The 20,180-nt window shown below is 38.3% G+C and overlaps 1 protein-coding gene across 3 annotated transcripts in view; it reads left to right on the top strand.

Moving 5' to 3' along the window:
• Nucleotides 1–20,180, top strand: part of KIFAP3 (kinesin associated protein 3) — a 73,100-nt gene that overhangs the window by 6,140 nt on the left and 46,780 nt on the right. For all 3 annotated transcript variants that reach the window (XM_069789814.1, XM_069789813.1, XM_069789815.1), the window contains exons 3-10: nt 90–244; nt 1,405–1,460; nt 1,963–2,104; nt 3,651–3,750; nt 4,508–4,632; nt 5,107–5,205; nt 5,932–6,110; nt 8,443–8,605. In XM_069789814.1, coding sequence (XP_069645915.1) covers nt 90–244; nt 1,405–1,460; nt 1,963–2,104; nt 3,651–3,750; nt 4,508–4,632; nt 5,107–5,205; nt 5,932–6,110; nt 8,443–8,605 — 1,019 coding nt within the window. The remainder of the gene's footprint in view (nt 1–89; nt 245–1,404; nt 1,461–1,962; nt 2,105–3,650; nt 3,751–4,507; nt 4,633–5,106; nt 5,206–5,931; nt 6,111–8,442; nt 8,606–20,180) is intronic.

Below are 20,180 nucleotides of genomic sequence, written 5' to 3'. Positions count from 1 at the left end.
CTTCAAGAAATTCATGATCGTGTAAACACAAATCAAAGACTGAAGATACAAAAGTTTAAAAACTGAAGAGAGACCTGTCTGTGTTGCAGCATTCGGCTAAAGAGTCTTAATGCAAATACAGACATTGCTTCCCTGGCTCGAAAGGTGGTTGAAGAATGCAAGCTCATTCACCCCTCCAAACTTGCAGAAGTAGAACAGCTGTTGTACTACCTGCAGAATCGCAGAGATGCCTCAGCGGGAAAAGGTAAATAATCCAGGAACAAAGTAGCTTGGGACTGAGGTGCTTCAGCACTGAAAAACTACTGTGTGAGGTTTTTCTAGCTGAGGTCCTAACCTGCTGGATGTACGAGTTCTCCAGAGATAACTAGAGTGGGGAAGATGTATAGTTAAATCACACTTGGAAAAAATTACAATCTTGGAGCGAGATTGGGGGAATTATCTTTTTAACAACCAAAGTTTATTTTTTTTGGTTAGTTAAACCTAGTATTGATGCTTCTTACTGGCTGCCTTGTGCTTTAGCAGGACTTGAGAAGTACAGATTCCGCTATTTGGTGCAGCCTCTTCATAGTGCGTCTGCACTTGCAGTGACATCAAAAGACTGTATGAGGATCTTCCTAGAATGATCTCCATCATCACCTTTTGGAAGGGTAGATAGTGTTCATAGGCTGAATTTGCACTGTCTGTAAAGCTGGAGTGAGGAGTTTCAGAGCCTGACAAGCTGTGGTACAGTGTAGCAGACAGCTTGGGGTAATTCTTGTCGTCTTAAGTTCCTGGCATCTTGGTGGTCCTGTTTATGTCTTAAGTTCATCTTAAACTTTCTGCTCAGGGGACAGTTTCATATTCTACATCTGATCCTGCATTACCTCGTGGTTAGCAAGGTTTCTTGCAATCATGAAATGGTAAGCTTTGTTCTCAAGTTGGATTCTTACCTTAATGGGATGAGTTTAAAACAAAGATTAATATTATTTATGTGCTTTGATTGTAACTGCCTTGGGTGTTTTACCCTCTTTTATTCTGTATATGTGTGTCTTGGAGTATCACAGGGCATCTTTGCCACAGTGTACAAGCAGAATCAGAGCTGCTGGAGTATCTCACTGTGGAAGTGAGTTTTGTCACTCTGGGCTTGCACTAAGGTTTGTTACCCTCTGTCTCCCCAGCTGACTGGGCTGTAACTGATCATTTAGACTGAGGAGTCAAAAGGCATCTGAGGGTTTATTTTGCTCTGTGTGGGCTGTTCAGTGTCAGAAACCTGACATACCTTAGCTGTGTTAGTCTGACAGGTCAGCTGGACACAAGAGGACTTTGACCTTGATTTAACCAGAATGTTTACTATGAGAATAATGGGTATGTTTTTTGTCTGTGAATATGCATAACTTAACTGCAACCATGTCTTTTTCTTTATAGAAAAGAAAGAGAAATCCAGTAAGCCAAAAGATCCACCCCCATTTGAAGGAATGGAGGTAAGTATTGGTGTTCGAAGAGAAATGCAAACCCCATTTACTTCTTAAGTAAGCAGTTATATAAGGGAGGAGGGGAGAGGAAATGCTGAATTCTTGGGGTTTTTTGCTTCTTGTTTTTTAAACAAAGAACTTTGTTTGGAAATACTGCACAATGGAATAAAAATCATCTCCATAAAGGGTAAAATATTTGACTTTCATACTTCTCCCTCCAACTATAGCACGCAGCATGACAGCAAGTGAGGTCTGGAACATCGGACAGGACACAGGGAGTCGTGTCTGAGCATCCTTTGTTTTTTGTAATTAAATCTTCTCAGATTTCCTGGTGTTCATTGGCACTGATTCTGGATGTGTTGAATTTTTTTTTTCCTTGTATTTTATTTTTTCCTAAGATCTTAACTCAAAGCTATGCACTCTTTTGTCTTGCGATTGAATAACATTGTGATTGATTGTGTCGAATTGACATCTCTCTCTCTGTGAAACTCTTGCTTATGACTGCTTTCAGATCGATGAGGTTGCCAACATCAATGACATGGATGAGTACATTGAGTTACTGTATGAGGACATTCCTGACAAGGTGCGCGGCTCTGCCCTCATCCTGCAGCTGGCTAGGAATCCTGATAATTTGGAAGAACTGCTTATCAATGGTAATTTTAAAACCGAATGGTAGCTTCTTTTAGTGTTGTGCTGTTTATCTGTGGTGCTTTCTTCTCAAGGGAAAAGTAATTCACCTTTAATTTGGGATTTTCTGCAGTTTGCTAGCCTTTGCTTCTCAGTACAAAATAAGCTGGCTGTCAAAGCCCAGTTGGATCTCTCTACAAATGGATGCTTGTTAGACTGTTTTTAGGTGGGTCTAACACAGCAATCTGTTTTTTCTGATCCTGGTTACTTTGATGCTAAATTAACTTCAGTTGGCATTGCTCCTGGAGACAAGATAATGTTGAGTTGTATCCTGAAGATCAGGAAACTTGCTTTGAAAATGGGATTTGCAGGCTGACATAAATATAGGTGTCCAGTTTCTAAGAGAATTAATAAATTGAATGTGGATGCATCACCAAAGTATTTCACTTGCACACCATACTCTTTTTGCTTATGGATCCATTTAAAAATCTTATTAGAATGCATGATAGGACATTCGCATTACTGTGATTTTGTGTCTGCATACAGATGTGCAGTGCCATGTGCATATTGAGAGCTACATCAGTGCGGAATAGGGTGTGTTTGTAAATATGTATGTGTACACGCATATACATTCGCATTTCCCATTGCTCCCTCTCTTCTGGGGGGAAGAAAGGACCTTATAGTCTGTAAAGGTGTCAGACAAAAGATAAGGGCAATCCAAACCAGACCTCCAAAGTGATGGTAGGTTCATGTCTTGTTAATTTAGTAATTTTTTTCCTTACCCGCTTTGTCTCTTTTACTGAGCCCTTATACCCCCACATTCCTCGAGTAAATGATGAACTTCAGTATGTACTCTACCCATCCTGCGATGTCAGCAAGCGAGATTACTGTAAGAATTGGTATGGGAGGGTAATGGTAAGCCATCAAATAACGGTTTGTCTCCATGAGTTGTTGTGAATATTTTTGTGCTTGAAATTGCCAATTGCTGCTTTTCTTGTTCTGATCATGCAACATAGTGTATGTAAGAGGGACTAGATAGGGGAAAGTGAATGGAAAAGATAAGTGATTCAGAGAGGAATAGTAAGCTGAAGTATGACAAGAAGAAATATAAACCAAGTTAAATAATACAGAGTTGCTATGGAGGGGGAAATAAATGTAAAGAAGGGGATGAAAAATGATAGTTGTCAAGGTAGAATTTAAAGTGGATTTGGAAGTGAAAGTGGTGATGTTTTATGTAGGGGCCACAGTGTAGCATGGAACATACAGCTGGCAGAGGCCACAAGATCTTAAGGTTAGTGGTAGTTTTAAGATGACCTTAGTGTTTGGTTGCAGTTTCCTTGCATGTAGCCTCTTCTTAGGGTTTGTGAATGGATGATCACCCAGGGTACTCTCTATTTTCATACCATCTCCAAAGAGAACTTGTGAGCAGTGTTAGATGTTAAAGTGTGATACCTCTGAAAATCTTCCACTAGAAAACTGATAGATATAGAATAAGTTGTATTCAAATTCTGAGTCTCACGAGACAAAAGGAGGTGGAATGCTGATGCTCATCTAAATCTTGTTTCACTTCAGAAACTGCCCTGGGTGCATTGGCTAGAGTGCTGAGGGAAGACTGGAAACAAAGTGTGGAACTTGCTACCAATATAATTTATATTTTCTTCTGCTTTTCAAGGTGAGTGCAGAGTCCCTGTGTATAGGGACATAAGGAACTTCTCTCTGCTTAGAGGCTTTTCATTTGTTTTCTGCGCTGCACTACAAAACCTCACTGAAACAGGAAAAAAATTTCCTGAGGCGGAAACACGTGTGTTATAAATGACAAAATGGAGGCACAAAAAGAACCCCATGCTGAGGCAGTGTGTAGTCGAGCTGGCAAGAAGCTAGTAAGGATTCTGACCCATAGCTTATGGGCTGAGCTGCCACCTTTTATTTCCCTCAGCATTCCTACAGGGAAGAAATGTTATTCAAAACCAAAGTGAGTGCTTGCTTTTATTTAGATATGCCAGTGTTCCAGCATACCCTGCCTAGAAATAATTCAAATGGAATTTGCATTGCAACTTGATTTTAGACCTCTCTTATTTCTGCTGAGTAGAAGGTCCTCTGAAGCACTTATAATATGAAAAGCATGGCTGATTGGAAAACATTTTCCTTTACGCATGAAAAATGGGAATGTGTTTTTATTTTGACTTGGAACAACAAATTGTTGCTTGTCCTTCTACAAGTTTGGAAAAAATATTTGTGTTTTCAGGAATTGTTTTTGTTTTGAAATAATTTTCCAATTGAGAAGTGTTATAATGGGGCACAGAGCAAATACCTGTTTTTAATACTTCATGTGGTGCAGTGTTGGGATGTTGCTACCATAGATGTCAAAACAGATTTGGGGTGGTTTGCACTTATTTTTTTTCCTCACAGGTGTTTTTTCTTCAATGTAGTTTTTCTCAATTTCATGGAATAATCACACACTACAAAATTGGAGCTCTGTGTATGAATATCATAGACCATGAACTGAAGAGACATGAGCTTTGGCAGGAAGAACTTGCTAAAAAGAAGAAAGCTGATATCCTTTTGATATGCTGGGACAGCTTGATGGCTTCTGACTTGTCTTCATAGCTGTTGCTGAGTTATACGAGATGAGTGCACAGCAACTTCTGTGAAAGCAGTAGAATTTACTAGAAAGTGCAAAATACAATTGCAGATATGAAGAAGACCAAGAGTGATAAGTTTGGGCTGCTGAAGAGATTAAGCTGAAGTTACTAAAACAACACAAGAAAAAAAGTTTTATTCTATCAGCACTATGTCTTAGGAACATTTTTGCTGACTATTAGGATGTAATACATCCAGGACTAGGAGGAGGAAAAAAAAAATGATGCTGTAGATTACAGGTGTAGCAAGCTGTTGCTGAGGAAGTGTCTTTATACTGGCTATTCCATAGATCTCTTGCTTTTTACTAGTGATTGAATAACACCTTTGAAGACAATAGTCATCTAGACTGTATAACTTTTATCTGAACTCCTTAACTTTGGCAATTTACTTGATGAAGATCCTGACAATCAAACCCTGAAAAAGGACTATGAGAAAACTTACAAGAAATATCAAGGGCTGGTTGTCAAGCAGGAACAGCTACTCAGAGGTACCAAATCCAAATATCAAATTATTTCCTTGTTGGTGAACGTGGGTAGAGGGTTATATTGGATGCTTGTTATAACTGGGATGTCTTAAACATACTGAATGTGTGGATGAATATGGAAGAGCGTTGCCAAAGAACAGGGAGAAGATGAGTACTTAATCAGATTGTTTGACAGTATACTAACACTTTTAAAAGTCATCTGTCAGTCTTAGAGGAAAAATAGCAAAAGTGATCCACTTAACTTTTCTTTGCTCATGATGTTGGTTTGGGAGGAGTTGGGTATTTTGGTTTTGTACATTTGATTTGGTTTTTTTTTTTTTAACTTAGTCTAACTTAGCCTGTATCTGACTGAGGCTGAATAGCTTTCACTCTATCTCAGTTTTTGTACTAAAATACACTTAATGTTAGATTGAAATGATCTGAGTGGCAAAGCTTTTCCGGGAAGGGCTTTTTAATGGTTCCCATTGGAACTGAAAGAAAAAAAAATACAAAAATCTTCTAGTGATCATAATTTTTTTGTTTTTTTTCAAGGCCACTATTAGAATTAATCTTCTTAATGCTTCCTAAACAGGAATAAAAAGCATTCATGGTCAGTTTCCTTCAAAATGCCTTGGGAAGGGAGTGGAATGCTTCTGAAAGTCTTGTCTGAAGCATGTAATGTGTATATAGAGACTTGTTTAATTTGCTTGTCTTTGATCTGTTGGTATGATTTGTATTGGCCTTTGTTAGTTGCACTTTACCTGCTCCTAAATCTTGCTGAGGATACTCGCACTGAGCTGAAGATGAGAAACAAGAACATTGTTCATATGTTAGTGAAAGCGCTGGACCGTGATAATTTTGAGCTGCTTATCCTGGTTGTATCTTTCTTGAAGAAACTCAGCATTTTTATGGAGAACAAAAATGATATGGTAAGGCTTATAGCATTCTGCAATATTGGAAAGGTATGGACTCTGAAAACTTTGTGTGGTTGAAGGGAAGAGGGAGACATCTCTATCCCCACCCTAAATATCCGTAGCACTGATTATCCTATTTGTTACTAGTAAAATGAGTACAAGAAAAGTACAACATCCTGCCATAACATACTGCAAAAATTTTTGAAGAACTGTCATCCCAAACAGTGAAGCTACCTCAAAACACGATACATGAAATTCCAAATTTTGAAGTCAGTATCCCAAAGTCTTGTCATACCCCCACTTCTGGAGATGCCTATGACCCTGCCCCTAAACTAGACTCTTTTTGACAACATATTATTGACTCTGCGGTGTATTGTCTTGGAAAGAGAGGTAGTTATCCTTTTGCAGTTTGCTAGTTTTCTTATTTCCTAGGTCAGCTTGGTCTTCAAAGGCACCTCATAAAGTGTTCCTTTGTGCTGCCAGTAGCTCTTAAGAACTGGAGGCAGTGTTATTCTTCATAAGCTTTTTTTTTAGGTGAACTCTCAAACTTCTGAAATTGTAGCATATTTTTTTGTGACTTTAGGTCTCTAGCCAAGTATCTCTTTTACTGATTTCCCAATGGCTTTTAGTAGATACAGGCCTTCACTTCTGTGCCTTATGCCAGTTTGTTAAATGAAAATGATAAATTTTCCTTATCCAAGAGGTAATCAGAGATTGATGTTACACTTAGATTGTGAGATGAAAAGATGCAATAGAAAATTAATTGCATCTTTGTTACTGGAACTGTCATTTGCATGCATATGCACTGAACACTGCAGACTAGGTATCTCCCTTATTTATGTATGGGTATCCTATTTCTTAACAAAAGTCAGACACCAAGCATGCGTTTTTGGGGGAATGTAGACTGTTTATTAGGTGATTGGTCATTGATTTAGTTTATACTTGTGTAGTGCCCTGAAGGACTTTATTAGGAAAATAAGGATTAGCTCTCCAGCCCACTGATTTGCTGGCACACTTTCCACATTCCATTTGATTTAGTGGAAAGACAAATGAAACAAAATTGTTGAATTTATTTTATTGCAGAGTCTTTTAACAGTTTTGAAAAGACTTTTGAAAAGGTTTGTATGCTTCAAGTCAGCTGTCTGTTTGAGCATTTCTTACTGATGATACTTTTTTCTCCACAGTATTATTAAGGAAAGCTACCAATGAAGGAGAAGGTGTTCTAATATTTATATCAGGCGATAACACAAAAATGTCAAAAGCAAAATGAACCAAGATTAGTTGTTCAATGCCTGATTCTAAGTAAAACTGAATAATCCACGTATATTTATAGCACATTCTTTCCTTTGGTATTCAAGTGCCGTATTAAATTCAAAGCAGTGAAGTAGGAGTTCTTGCTATCTGATTGGTTTTCATCAAAGGTATCCAGTCAGTTGTTTGATTATTGCACTATGCCGTGTGGGGAGAGCTGTAGTTTCTTTTCTTAGTATTCATTCAGTGTGTATTTATAACTGGAAGGCTAGTTACATACATGCAAAAGTTTGAAGAATGCAAAGTAATTTCATGTGCCTCCTTCTGGTCAAAGAAGGTTCTGGGAAACAAAAAAATGAATGCATTTAAAAGATTGTGTCAAATAAAAGCAGAGAAATGTTGCTTAGAAGAGGATAAAAACTTTCTGAAGTCTTGCCAGTCAACGCTCAGTTGTCTTTTCTGGCTGGTAAAGTGAACATGATCTCAGGAACTGATACCACTTCTCAGTTCCTGGATTCCACTTTTTAATTTGAAAGTGATACGTGTTTCAAAATGACTTTCATGCTTTTACTAAATTAATGTACAGGACAGCATGCCTCTTCTGAGAGCACATGCAAAGTTCTGTCTAGGGGTTCATTTGAAATTCATAATGAAGGGTCTCAAATTCTTTTTGGATGCCAATTTTCTGTCTGTCTTGGTTGGGTATCTCTTTGACTCTAATGTCAGTTGCTCCAGAGTTGCTTGTGTTTAAGTTTAAATGAGTTCCCCCTCCTCAATCTAGTCTTGCAAGTGATGTCTTGACCACATTCTTGCAGTTTTCCAACTGTGAGGAATATTTCCAAGACATCTGAACTCTTAGGTTCAAAAACTTTTTTCATCAACATTACCCAGTAACCCAATCTGGAAGACTTCAACCACAAAGACATAAGCAAAGCTGCTTCAGATGAAAACGCACTGATAGTCACTATTACAGGTACAAATTGAATATGTATTTGGATGTGTGTATGTGTAATACATAACACACTGAAAGGGCTTTTAAATTGAAGACAAAGCTAAGTTTGGATGGGTATGGATTTTTCTTTTTCTTGATCTACAGGTTGAAATGGATATTGTTGAAAAACTTGTGAAAATGGTACCCTGTGAACATGAAGACCTGCTGAACATCACTCTTCGACTCTTACTAAATCTCTCCTTTGACACAGGCCTGAGAAATAAAATGGTACAAGTTGGTCTGCTTCCCAAACTCACTGCACTTCTAGGTATGGGTTTTTTGATCTTTTTAGCAGGGACAGTGCAGCTGTTTGCATCATGATATAGTGTGCCTAAAAGTTGCTATGTCACTTTTCTCTTTGCCAAAGAACTTCCTGACTACTCCCAACTTTTTATCATTCAAGTAATCTTTTCAGATGCAGGTTTAAATGGAAGTTTAAAATAATGTGGTTCCCAGTAGGCTTATTCTTAGGTTCTCTTAAACTGTTGAATGAGTCTTCTGGTCTTTAAAAATTAACTTTGATAGCTACCTGAAAACCATGGAAGCTGACACATGGGTGATGCTTGTAATTTTGGGGGAGCACCTAGGAAAAATAGCCATCAACTTTGTGGAGCTTAGCTGATGGAGATACCAACTACCTCTCTTTTTTTTTTTTTTTTTGTTTTTTTGTGAAGCTTCATATACCTGCTGCCTCTTAATGGTCCAGATAGAGAGATCAGAAATTTCCCGGCTTTGTCAGCTTCAACTCTAGGCAGTACTGATTTTTAGACTTTCAGTTTGACAGTCTGTAACTTTTGAGTACTTCAGATACAAGTGAAACTTTTTGTTGTCCATAGGGGAAAGCCATGGAAACAATGAGGAGCTGGGGAAAAAACAGGATTGTCTGATATGATCATTGTTGTGCCCTGGAGCTCTCAGGAGAGAGTTTTTATTGCTCCTTGTATGTTCTTTGGCTGATACTATCTAGAGGCCTCTCTGGTAGATATACTAAATGTTTAGCAGGATTTGGCCATAGGAATTGCTGAGTGCTCATTTTTAAGTGAGAGTTGAGGATCTTGTACTGTGGAGCCCTAAATGTGTGAAACACTGATGCAAGACATTGTTAAAGTTTTGAGATATGTTCAGTTTGGGATGTACTAAATCCAGTGCAGCCGGTGTATCCAGATGTGATTGGAACAAGTGGAATGCAACTGTGAATCTATGAGCTTTCTCTCCTAGCTTTGTATAGTCTCTTAGGTTTGTTTGCCTTCTCAGTTTTAGATTCAAACTCAACATGGCCATATTGATGTTTAGTATCCAAGTTAATACCACGAAAACTTACACGGCTTTGGAAGCCTTAATTCTGTCGGTGATTAATATAACAGCTACCTGATATATCCTGAAATGCCTCAGATTTTCTTATGCTCTCTGCCCCACAACCATGTTTGCACTTGATATATTTCTCTGGGCTGAGCTAGGAGGAAGAAGAAAAACGGCATTTGGAATCCCTCTTCTTTATACTTTTTTTTGTCCTCAAGACAGTGTTATTTGGCAGTAAACTGAGAAGTGGAAGCTGTTCAGGAAATATATTTTCTCTCGTTTGAGAGAGGATCTGGCTAGGTAGTCTGGTTCAGCTTGGATTGTAAGCTTTTTGGAGCAGGAACTTGTCTTTTTATTTTATGTGTACAGCAGCTAGCGCTGTGGTCTAAGGCTGTTGTTTCTTGGTGCTTGTTACCCCAAGCAATGGCGTGACACAGATCTGAGAAGTCCCTGCTCCCAGAAATTCCCCATTTAATATTAGAGTCAGACTAAACTCATCGGTTAAATATCTGCTTTCTAGTGTCTGATTCTAATGTGGAGAGGAGAATTTATTTTCAAATGCCATTCTCTTGGACTTGTAAGTAGACCTGTGCAGAAGGCTGTTTAGCCTTCTCAGAAGAACTGGCTGCTAAAATTGCAGTCTGTTCCTGAAGTGGCTGTTAGGGTAATCTACAGTAAGTTATTCTAGTACTTTCAGAAGCTTCACTGTCTGTATGCCTCCATGGGTGATTCTTCTTTCCTTGACTTGGCAGTGTTTGACTTTTTTTTTTTTTTTTTTTTTTTTTTTTTTTTGCATAGAGGCATGTCCTGTTTGCCCTCCCTGTGGAACTGCTTGATACTTATTTTGTAGTGTGCTGGTTAGAAAATGTAGGTAGAAATATTGTCTATTACTTGTTTCTTAGGCCAGCTCTGTGATTCGTGAGATTCTTCTTGGTATGGTGATTCAAATAATTCTTAAATACATCACTTTGTGTATCCTGTCTCGGGGAAGCCTGCAACCTTAATAATAAAATAATCATGTGCCAGATGCCCCTCTTATACTTGTGTATTAAACGCACATTATTCAAGTCAGTACCCTTCAGCTTGCATTTGCAGGTCACCTTAAAGTGCTAACACACCTCAACAGCTGTTGACAAGTTACCATACAGCTCCTAATGCCAAGAGGTCAAGTTTGTTGACTCAGCCTACTGAAACTTACCATTTGTGCATGCTGTGCCTTTGAGTCTTTAGCACTGGGTTTGAGATGAGTATAAATTAAGTGTAGTAGGTGTTTGAGGGGAGAGTTGAGATTGCAAAGAATTAAAGGACAGGATTTGTCAGGCAGCTCTTTAGGGCTGATCACTGAGGTGGCTGCAGTCTGTGGTTCTGGAAGACATGCTGCTTTCCCAAGGGACACTTAGTGGCTTGGGAGCAGGAAGGCTCTAAATGTAGGTGGAGGCTGGAACTGGAGGGGATGGACTGGCTTCAGCTGACCTATCAAGAATGGACTAAGTACAGCATGGACATATTGGAGAAGGACCATCTTCTTTCTTTTCCTCTCACTCCAGAGTGTTGAGGCTGCTGTTGAAAGCGTGGACATGAGAAATTCTGCTTAGGCTTGGTTTCCATTTTAATTAGCCTTTTCTTTTTTAATAGTGCCAGTGCTTGCTTCCCCATGTAGCTTTGCCAGTCAACACCACTTGCTAGTTTTCGTGGCTTCTCTTCATAAGTCTGAAGTATTGTATATGACAAGATTTCTCTTGCTCCCTCCAGACACCCAAGCTAATCAACTACAGCTGATCTTTGTTATGCTCTGAATCTCAAAGAACTGGGTGCAGTTGAGGGAAATTTGGCTTCAGACTTGAGATCAGAAGCTGGAGCAGAGCTGTGGAAGCCTGTGAGATATAATCTGCTGTATTTAGGTTTTTCCCTACACAAGCTGCTTAAAGAGGTATGAAAAGGTATTTTGCTGATTTGTGTGACTTTAGTTCTTTAAGAAAACCTTATAATTGTTGAGTCACCAGGGGCTTGTGGAGAATGTTTTTTGTACTGGTGGCTTTCCTTTAATACTTAGAAATTATATTTACAGAGTGATCTTTCTTTTTTTATATACATTCCCTGCATGAATGCTTTATGTGCCTGTATATGTGAAGTATGGCTTCAGAGGATTAAGGTGAGAATTCATGTGAATTCACCAAGTGGTTTAAACTAGACATGTGCCCAAAATGTGGAAAACACAGATTCAGTGCCCTCTAATCATGATCTTGGAAGGAGAGACCAAAGCAGCATGCTATAGACTATTCTGTGGAGGTTTGCTTCACTCCTATAGTGCTCTCGTTTTGCTTTGCAGGGCATAATTCAAGTGAAGTGAAATAGAGGAGTGACTGGCTCCAAATGCAGTAGAGTTTGGTGGTTAGCGTGTTCCCTTGTGGAAAGTATTCTCGCTGAAAGGGGTAAATGTAGAGCTGAACTTTATGAGAACGGATTCACATCCTTCCTTTATCCCTGGGAATGGTCTTCCACTGTTGGACAGAAGGGAAATGCTACCCTTTTTCATAATTCTTCCCCTGGATGTGTGATTGGTTTGTGAAGTAAATGCCCTGGCAGCAAACAGAAGAAAACATTGTCTACAAGGAAGAATAAAAAAACCTCACTTCTAGTTTGGACCAAATCCACTTTGTTTTTCAGTTAACTGTCCAAACCAAATACAAAATTTTGGTACAGCTCTCTTAAATATATGCACAGCTTGTGATTCACATTCTTCTAATAAGGGTGCTATTTTGTGCTGTGTCTGAGCGGTTTTTTAGCCTTTGTGAAGGGAGACAAATAGTTCTCCATTCTCCATGAGAACAGCAGGCAGTTTGTATAGCAGAACCAGCTGAGTGCTGCTGTGTATTATGGCAGGCTGCAAACTCTTCTTGGTGGACCCCTGTTCAGAAGGAGCTCCTGGCAGTCTGTGGATGTGGCAGGCAGTACTGGGGGTGTCTGTGTCCACCCATGAGTTAGTTACTCCTCTCAAAAGGATATAAATGATAGGGAATGGTGCAAAAGCTGTTACAGTGGGAACTGTGCTGCTGCTCAAAGGGTAAAAGGCATAGGTCTGGCTGCATACAGGAAGCAAACTTTTTTTTGTATGATGTGTGCATTCATCCCTTTGAGCTGCTGAACAGTTCTTAGGTGTACTGAATGCATATTGTCTTGAAATACCATTTTCTTTCATTCACTTGCCAGTGCAAGCCGTGCTTAAAGAATGAAAACCCATTATGCTTGGAAGTCAGACTAAAGTGCCTCTTCTTGGTTGCTCGAAATTACTAGCTGCTTTTAAAAATCAAGGACTGATTGAACACAGGTGGGTGGGTCACAAAACTGTACCAGTTGCAAATCGGACCCAAATGGGACATGCAGTGCAGAAGGTTGTGCATATGGCTGTGAGTGTTACACAGTGCCAAGGTGTTCAATCTCAAAAAGATTTTAGGTGGTGATGAACATCTTGGGTTATGTTTTCCACTACAGATTATAGTGACTGAAAGAAAACTGGCTTTGTGGATTTGTGTTCAGCCAAGTAGATGAGCATTTGTTATACAACGCTCTGAAACACAGTGTGATCAGTACCAAGTAGCAATAGTAGAGTTTTGCCAGTCGCAGTATGTATCAAGCCTATTTGCCTTATTAATGTGAGCATCGTGGCCTGATGTTCTTAATTTCGTAGTGTTCCAAGACTTAGTGTCAGTACACTGAGAAGTAGTAGCCACTTGATCTTACATAGAAGTCTAGTGGCTGTGCAGTAGTTTGCAAACTCCAAAGTAGGTGAGACTTTTCTATTATGAGTTCTTTATTTAAGCTGGAGATAGCCAGAGCAGAAAGTAACTTTGACAAGCCTGATTTAGTCCTCACTGAAGAGTCTGTCTTCACTAGGTTCATTGATAGATAATAAAATTCTAAAAAATTCTAAAATCTTTTCTGGAAACTGCTGAAATTCCACTGATATTTTTCCATTTCTTACGAGTTAGGTTTAATGAGCAATCAAAGAATTGCCAAACAGTTGTATGTTGGGTTTCTTAACAATCAAGTCTTGATATGGTATGCAGCCAAGCTGGATTATATGTTGACTGCTGTTTAAAAACCCAAGAAGTACTTTGCTCTCTAATTAACGGAGTGCTGTGGGTTTTTAATGTTCTATTCCTTTTATGAAAGTTTCTTTTAAGAAGGCTTAAAGTAGATGTGTTCTCTTTATGAGTTCACTTGGCCTTTTTGTAATGAACTTATTATGGAGCTTCACACATCTGTTGAAAAATGGAGCTTCTTATAGGCTACTGCAGTGTTTTTTCTGAGTTTAATAGGCCTCATTTATCCTATAAAGAAACATACATTTTCTTACCTGATCAAGTGAGCAAACAATAGGGGTCAGATGTGGCAAAGACCCTAACAAAAAGCACATGTCCAGCCATCAGGGTGAGGTAAAGTCATATCGGGATTGCTTGAAGTTATTAATGGCAGTAAAATTTATGCTTCCTCCTGTTTTCCCAATTAAATTGAGAAACCTTTTTTTTCCTAAGGTGGCTCTGCAGCAGCTGGTTCCAATACTTGTTGTGTGAATATTGCCTGGGGTGTCTCCATTCCTTTATAGTAGAGGCTGGCTGAAGCACATTAAGTAACAGTTGAACTACGGGGACCAGTCTGTTGGAAAGCAGTAATTATTAAGGGATTTATTTTAATGGTAGTTTTTTTATCATTTGTCACGAGTATGGCCAAGGCTTAAAAAAACCCAACCCAAAACAACAAACAAACAACAAAAACCCCCCCACAAAAATAAACATAAAACATAAACATCTCTTAACATTCAACTTCTAAATCCTTGTTAGAAGCGCAAATAAACCTAGCATGTCGAACTGACTTAAGGATAGTGTTGGGTACACAATGTGTCTTAGAACCCAGCACTTATTTAGATACCTTAACTATGGATTAGACAGCAAACTTTAGTGTTATTAAAGAAAAATTGACTTCTGATGTTGAGAAATATGGAACTCAAAGTAGAGAGACATCAGTATCGCTAACACTGTGTTTGAAGCAGAAATAGAATCCCAACTAACTTTAAGGTAAAAGCCTTCATCATATCCCTGCTTCATGCTACTGGTAAATTGTAGTGAATTATTGGGAAAGAATAGCTGAAATTCATAACATCATATTTTTATATAAGCTACAAGTTTTTGAAGTCTATTATCCAAGCTTTTTCTGACTCCTTTAACACTGTCCAGAGTTGGAAACAGTGTTTTTCTATTTTGTAGCTATTCCAGGTGGATCCTTGCTAGTCTGAACACTCAGCCTTTGGCTGTTCAGGTGAGTGAAAGCTCATTGCTGTAGTGTGCTGCTCACAATTGCACATGTGTATTTAGCTGTGTTATTAGCTTTTTTTAATTAAGAGGATAACTTTGGTGTAACACAAGCAACTAACCTTATGAGTGTTGACTGAAAACAGAAATGCTTGTGGCAGTAGCAAGGACAGGAGTGGAGAGATGGCAGCAATCTAAAGATGAGGGAGCTGAGTTGTTGGAAATTCACTAAACCGATAAATGGGAAGGATCCCCTGAGCCAGTATTTCTCTTGTGGAGCTTATAATATGACTGTGTAATTCATTGAATACTTTAATTGTTTCTTTGCATGTTGCAAGGGCAAATTAACAGTAAAAAGTAAATCTAGTCTTTGACGTGAACTGTTGACATCTGAAAGCTTTACAGGGCATAACTTGGATGCCTGCAGCATGACAGAACACAGACAACCAGGTCTAGTTTCTTGGAAAATCACTGTAAAGAAGAGATGGGGCACTTCTAGTCTTCCTAATCTGTGGTAAAAACTTCCTAAAGCCTGTATGAAGACCAAGGTAGAAAAGAGAGGAGTACCTTTTCCAGAGCCCTTGTGAAGCCTGCAGGCAAGAGGGATGGTCTCAAAGGATCACGTGGAACAACGTTGCAGATGTAGTAGTCCCGTAGATACCTAGGATTACACAAGTTCAGACCTAAGGGGGAAGGTTACAGTCTGCTTTCCCTTTTGGAAATGTGGAAACATCTTAACTCGCAAGTTTCCGCTGTTTATCTAAGAGTTTCTCAGATGATCATCTCCAGTGCAGGAGACCAACTACAGATTCCCCATGTCTGCAGTTGTTAAGGTGAGAAGTCCTTTGTCAGTTGATAGTATTGTCTTCAGACTCTGAGCTGATGGGGGAAGAGATATGCTAACATGAAAAATTTATTGCACTATAGTGAGTATAGTGCTGGTATATCTCTATAGAATCAATTTCTGTTCCTTTGGCCTCTGATATAACAGATGCTTTGCAGGATGGGTTATAATTTTACATATTCAAGTAGTCTCATTGCATAAAGCAAAACTTTCTTTGTGAGGCTGGGCCCTCAAAATGTCTTTTTATTCTTTTTGGAAAAGCTATCAAATCTTTGAGAAACTTGTAGATTGTCAGTTAATCACCTTTTAAATATCAACTGTAATGTTTTCACAATAAGAAAAATACAATTGAACTGTTTACCTTTCTTCCAAAACTTTGCCAGTAAGGATATGTTCATGCTTGCACATGAACAGTATCTCTTAAATAATATGGACCTTAATTTTTGTTATCTGGAAGACTCAAAAGCTCGACCAATATTTAACTCCACTTTTTGGGCTTAGTAGATTTGAACCTCAGCTTTGTACTCCAGCGACTTCGAAACATGGGTAAAACCAGTTTCCATTTCAATGTGGTGAATCATCCCTTTCTTAAAGTGAAAGGTAGCATCCTGCATTGGTTCTTTCCCTCCTTTGAGAGGGACCATTTTGAAATATAGCCTCACCATCCATTCAGAAATGTGGAGCTGTGCACCTGCAGAGCCACGAGCATGGAAAACCTGTGCCTATTTCCATTCCCACTGAATTCCAGACAAGAAGATTGGAAGGGTGTTTTTAAGGCAGAGAAGTCTGAATATTTTCTAGTAATTGTAAGGTGAGCAGTTGATGTAGTTTAATGAGATATAGTGCAGATATGGCAAAAATTATGCGTGTCCTATAAATTTCCATATAATTGTATGGCACTTAATCTATGTAGCTTGGTGAAGACATCTAAAGGAACAGCTTTGTGTGGAATTTTTTCTACCTTCTTTGGAAGTGGGTGTTTTCTTAGTTTGATTCAAACTAAAAAACACCTCTCCTACTTTCCAGTTTCTTGTAATAACAGTAGTTAATTATTTTTCTATCTCTTGCTTTCTTCCTTGGTCATAGCCTGACCCAAAATGTGTTTTATTTTTGTGGAGGAAAGAGAAGTAGCTTTATCTTCTTCCTTCAGGATTTATCTTATTGCCTCCTGCTTTCTCTCTAATCTAAACTTATAATTGATTTATCTCTGGTTTGTGCAGTATATGGGATATTACAACCAATCAGCTTCCAATTTCTGTGTGAATTCACATGAGTTCAAGTATGGTTGTAAGAGATCCTAAATAACAAAAACGTGGGGGTTTTTTTCTATAGGAAGATCAAGCCTCAAAAAAGGACATACCTAAATTTACTAGTATGTTGTCTACCCAGTGGCTGTGCTTTGTTGTCTTTTATGAGTAGCAATACTGCAGTGATGTGTTTACTGTATATTTTTTCAGTCTGTCTTGCATAGAGTTCCATGCAAAGAAGTTGAGCCTGGGGCTCCAGATGTGCAGCTTCATTTTTGTCTATACCTGTAACATTAAATAACTCAACCTAAATTAGTCATTTATTAGTCCTTTGGCTTAGGATTCATTGTTATAATTCATTCTTCATTTCCTAGAAAAAAAAATTGTATCCATGCTTCAGATGTGGCATGTACTTAGTTCTTTGGAGGAAGACCCCGCCCCCCCCCCGAAAACCCCAACCACAGCAAAATTAGGGTTTTAAGTTAGGCTTATGGTATGAAGCCAGTTTCAAATAACATAAAGGTGGCACAAGAGGGGTTATTAGTATGTAATTAATATCATAATGTATTATTTACAATGCCTAGTCTCCTTGAGTACAAGCAGATTTGAAAATTCTTTCAGGTTCTCTTGATAAAATAAACTGATATATCCAATATGATTTATATTTACATATGTAAATCAAACCAATATGTGCCTAAACCACACATGGAGTAACTTAGTCCAACTGTTTCAGAGCTGGTTGAAAGGATATGGGATAGAGGTACACAGAGATACCTTTCTATCACTTTTTTCCTAAGATCACTGCTAATTATGGTAACAAGTGAATAAACTCTTGATTTCAGTGTTTTCTGACAGCAGTGTGAGACAGCGTGTAGATCTGATACTCAGTTTGTGACATTCTTATCCATCTAGATTTATTATTTGCCTAATTCTGCAGCAGATTTGACTTGAGACTATCAGAGTTTGAAACTGAAACGAAAATTCACTCTGCCATTTTAATAGGTATTTACCTTCATTTGTGTTCTTGTTATGATTTAGTGTAGTTAATGTTTTGCAGATGAGTTGGATAGGGTATATTTCATATCTAATGTGGAGACATTGATGATTCCATTTGAAATGATGGCTACTTGTATTACTGATAGCGTTACATTTGAATAATTTAGTCCATAATTCATATTTTCATTTTTACTTTAGCATTTGAAAGCTCAATGTTGCTGCTGCAACTCAGATTGACATTTTGGTTTTACAGCTTTAGGATTTCTCTTTTGTTATTGTGGAGCTAATGGAGGATTTTTTCATTTTAAGCTCACAAACTCAACCAAAATACAGGACGTGATCTTGTGATCAAGAAATCGTATTTTTTTTTCTTTAGCTTCTGCTACTAGTATCATTTAGATCTTTAACATTAGTAAGAGCTAGACATGGAATTCAGGCCTTGGTCCACGGAACTGGCACATGGCTTCTTATTAATGTTCAAAGGCTAAAAATCTGAAGCCATTTTGAACTCAGAACCCATCATGTATTTATTTCCCTCTCTAATTTGCAGAAAACTAGTTGTGAAAACAGCCCGAGGGACCTGATATTTTTCCATCCCAGCTGCTCCAGCTGAACTACAGCTGCAAAAAAAAAAAAAAAAATCTAAGTATTGTTTCTATAAACTGTTGAGTGTATTTTATAACACAATAATTCCCACAAAATCAGTAACTGCAGTTAATGACCGGTTTGTTAAGGCATTAACTGCCCTCAGCTGGGAATGACCAATTTCTCTGGAATGGCTGTATAAGAACTAAGGATAATTCAGTAACACTTTCAAATAATTATTTGGTTAATTAATGGTAAATTCTTGTGGAAATCCTATCAAAGTATTCGTGACCCCCACATTTAATATCCAATGAGTTCATTATGATTCATGTTTTATTGCCATAAATACCAGAAGAATCCATAATGACTAGGCCATTATTTTCCAGGGCTGCCCTTACTGCTTTAGGCCATTTGGCTATTCCACCTTCAGTCATAAAAAGCTTGATGCTCAAAACTACCAACATTTGTAGGCCACAATTTTCTGGCACCCCACCAAAACTTTGGTGATTTTTATGAACACGTTTGGCAGAGATCTGTTTTTTCTTTTCTTTCTCTTGCTTTTTCTAGTTAGGGGAATAATTGATGCCTACTGTACCAAGTCATAAGGAAGTCTTCCTTGCAGTGTCTGCTTTTTCATGTGTGGCCTTCAGTATTAGTCAAAAATAGCAGAAAAGGTATCACTTTAATGCTTTGGAAAGCTGTTCTCCAGCCAGATACTGGGCAGGGTTTGAAATTTTTACAGCCAAGTCTCTAAACAATGATTGACTTAGGGCTTTATTCATTAGCATTCAGATGAGTGTAAAGTAATAAAAAAAAAAAAAGCTTGGTACTGGCATATTCAAGTAATAGTCAATAGTTGCCCAGTTATGTTTTTGGGAGTGAAGTCCCTATGTAAAAGCATGGCAGTTGGCTTACTGGATTTTTCAAACAGTCTGTCACTTCTTACCCTTTTATACAGTCTTCAGCCTGCAAGATGATGCTTAGTGTTTAAAATCCTGTAGACGTTGAATCTGTTCTCCTCCTAATCTTCAACAAACTAATTACACAGTTTCCAGTCAACTTTCCAATAGGCTGTATGCTTCCTAATTGAGCACAAGACTAACAATTGCATTAAATCATGCTGGCTGTCCTCAGAAACAACCACCACCTCTTGATTTTCCTGAAGCGTTTGATTCTTTGGATCACGAGTTGCCACTGTTTCGCATGAGAACTGAAAAAAGTCAGGAGGTTCTGCTTTTTCTCCACCAAAGTGCTTCCATAGGGAGAATGGGACAGTGAAACTTCCAAACATCAGCCTGAAAATTGTTCCTTTCTGGGAAATGAAAATGAAATGAAACTTAAAATGCATACACCATTAAATACTTAAAAGCTGATTTAGTTGCACACTGTTATATTTTAGCTTTAGTTCTGTAGTTTATTTTCATCTTCAAGTTAGTAGAATTCAGGGTTTTTTCTATTTACTTGCAATTGAAAAATATTTCCTTGCTGACCCTGTGCAATAAGTCCCTGTGACTTAAATGCTCTAAACACTTCTCTGTTCCCTGTGTTGACAGTAGGACAGGG

Source organism: Haliaeetus albicilla, chromosome 8, assembly GCF_947461875.1.
Source record: "Haliaeetus albicilla chromosome 8, bHalAlb1.1, whole genome shotgun sequence".
In the NCBI taxonomy this organism is placed as follows: domain Eukaryota; kingdom Metazoa; phylum Chordata; class Aves; order Accipitriformes; family Accipitridae; genus Haliaeetus; species Haliaeetus albicilla.
This window is presented reverse-complemented; position numbering and strand designations above follow the sequence as displayed.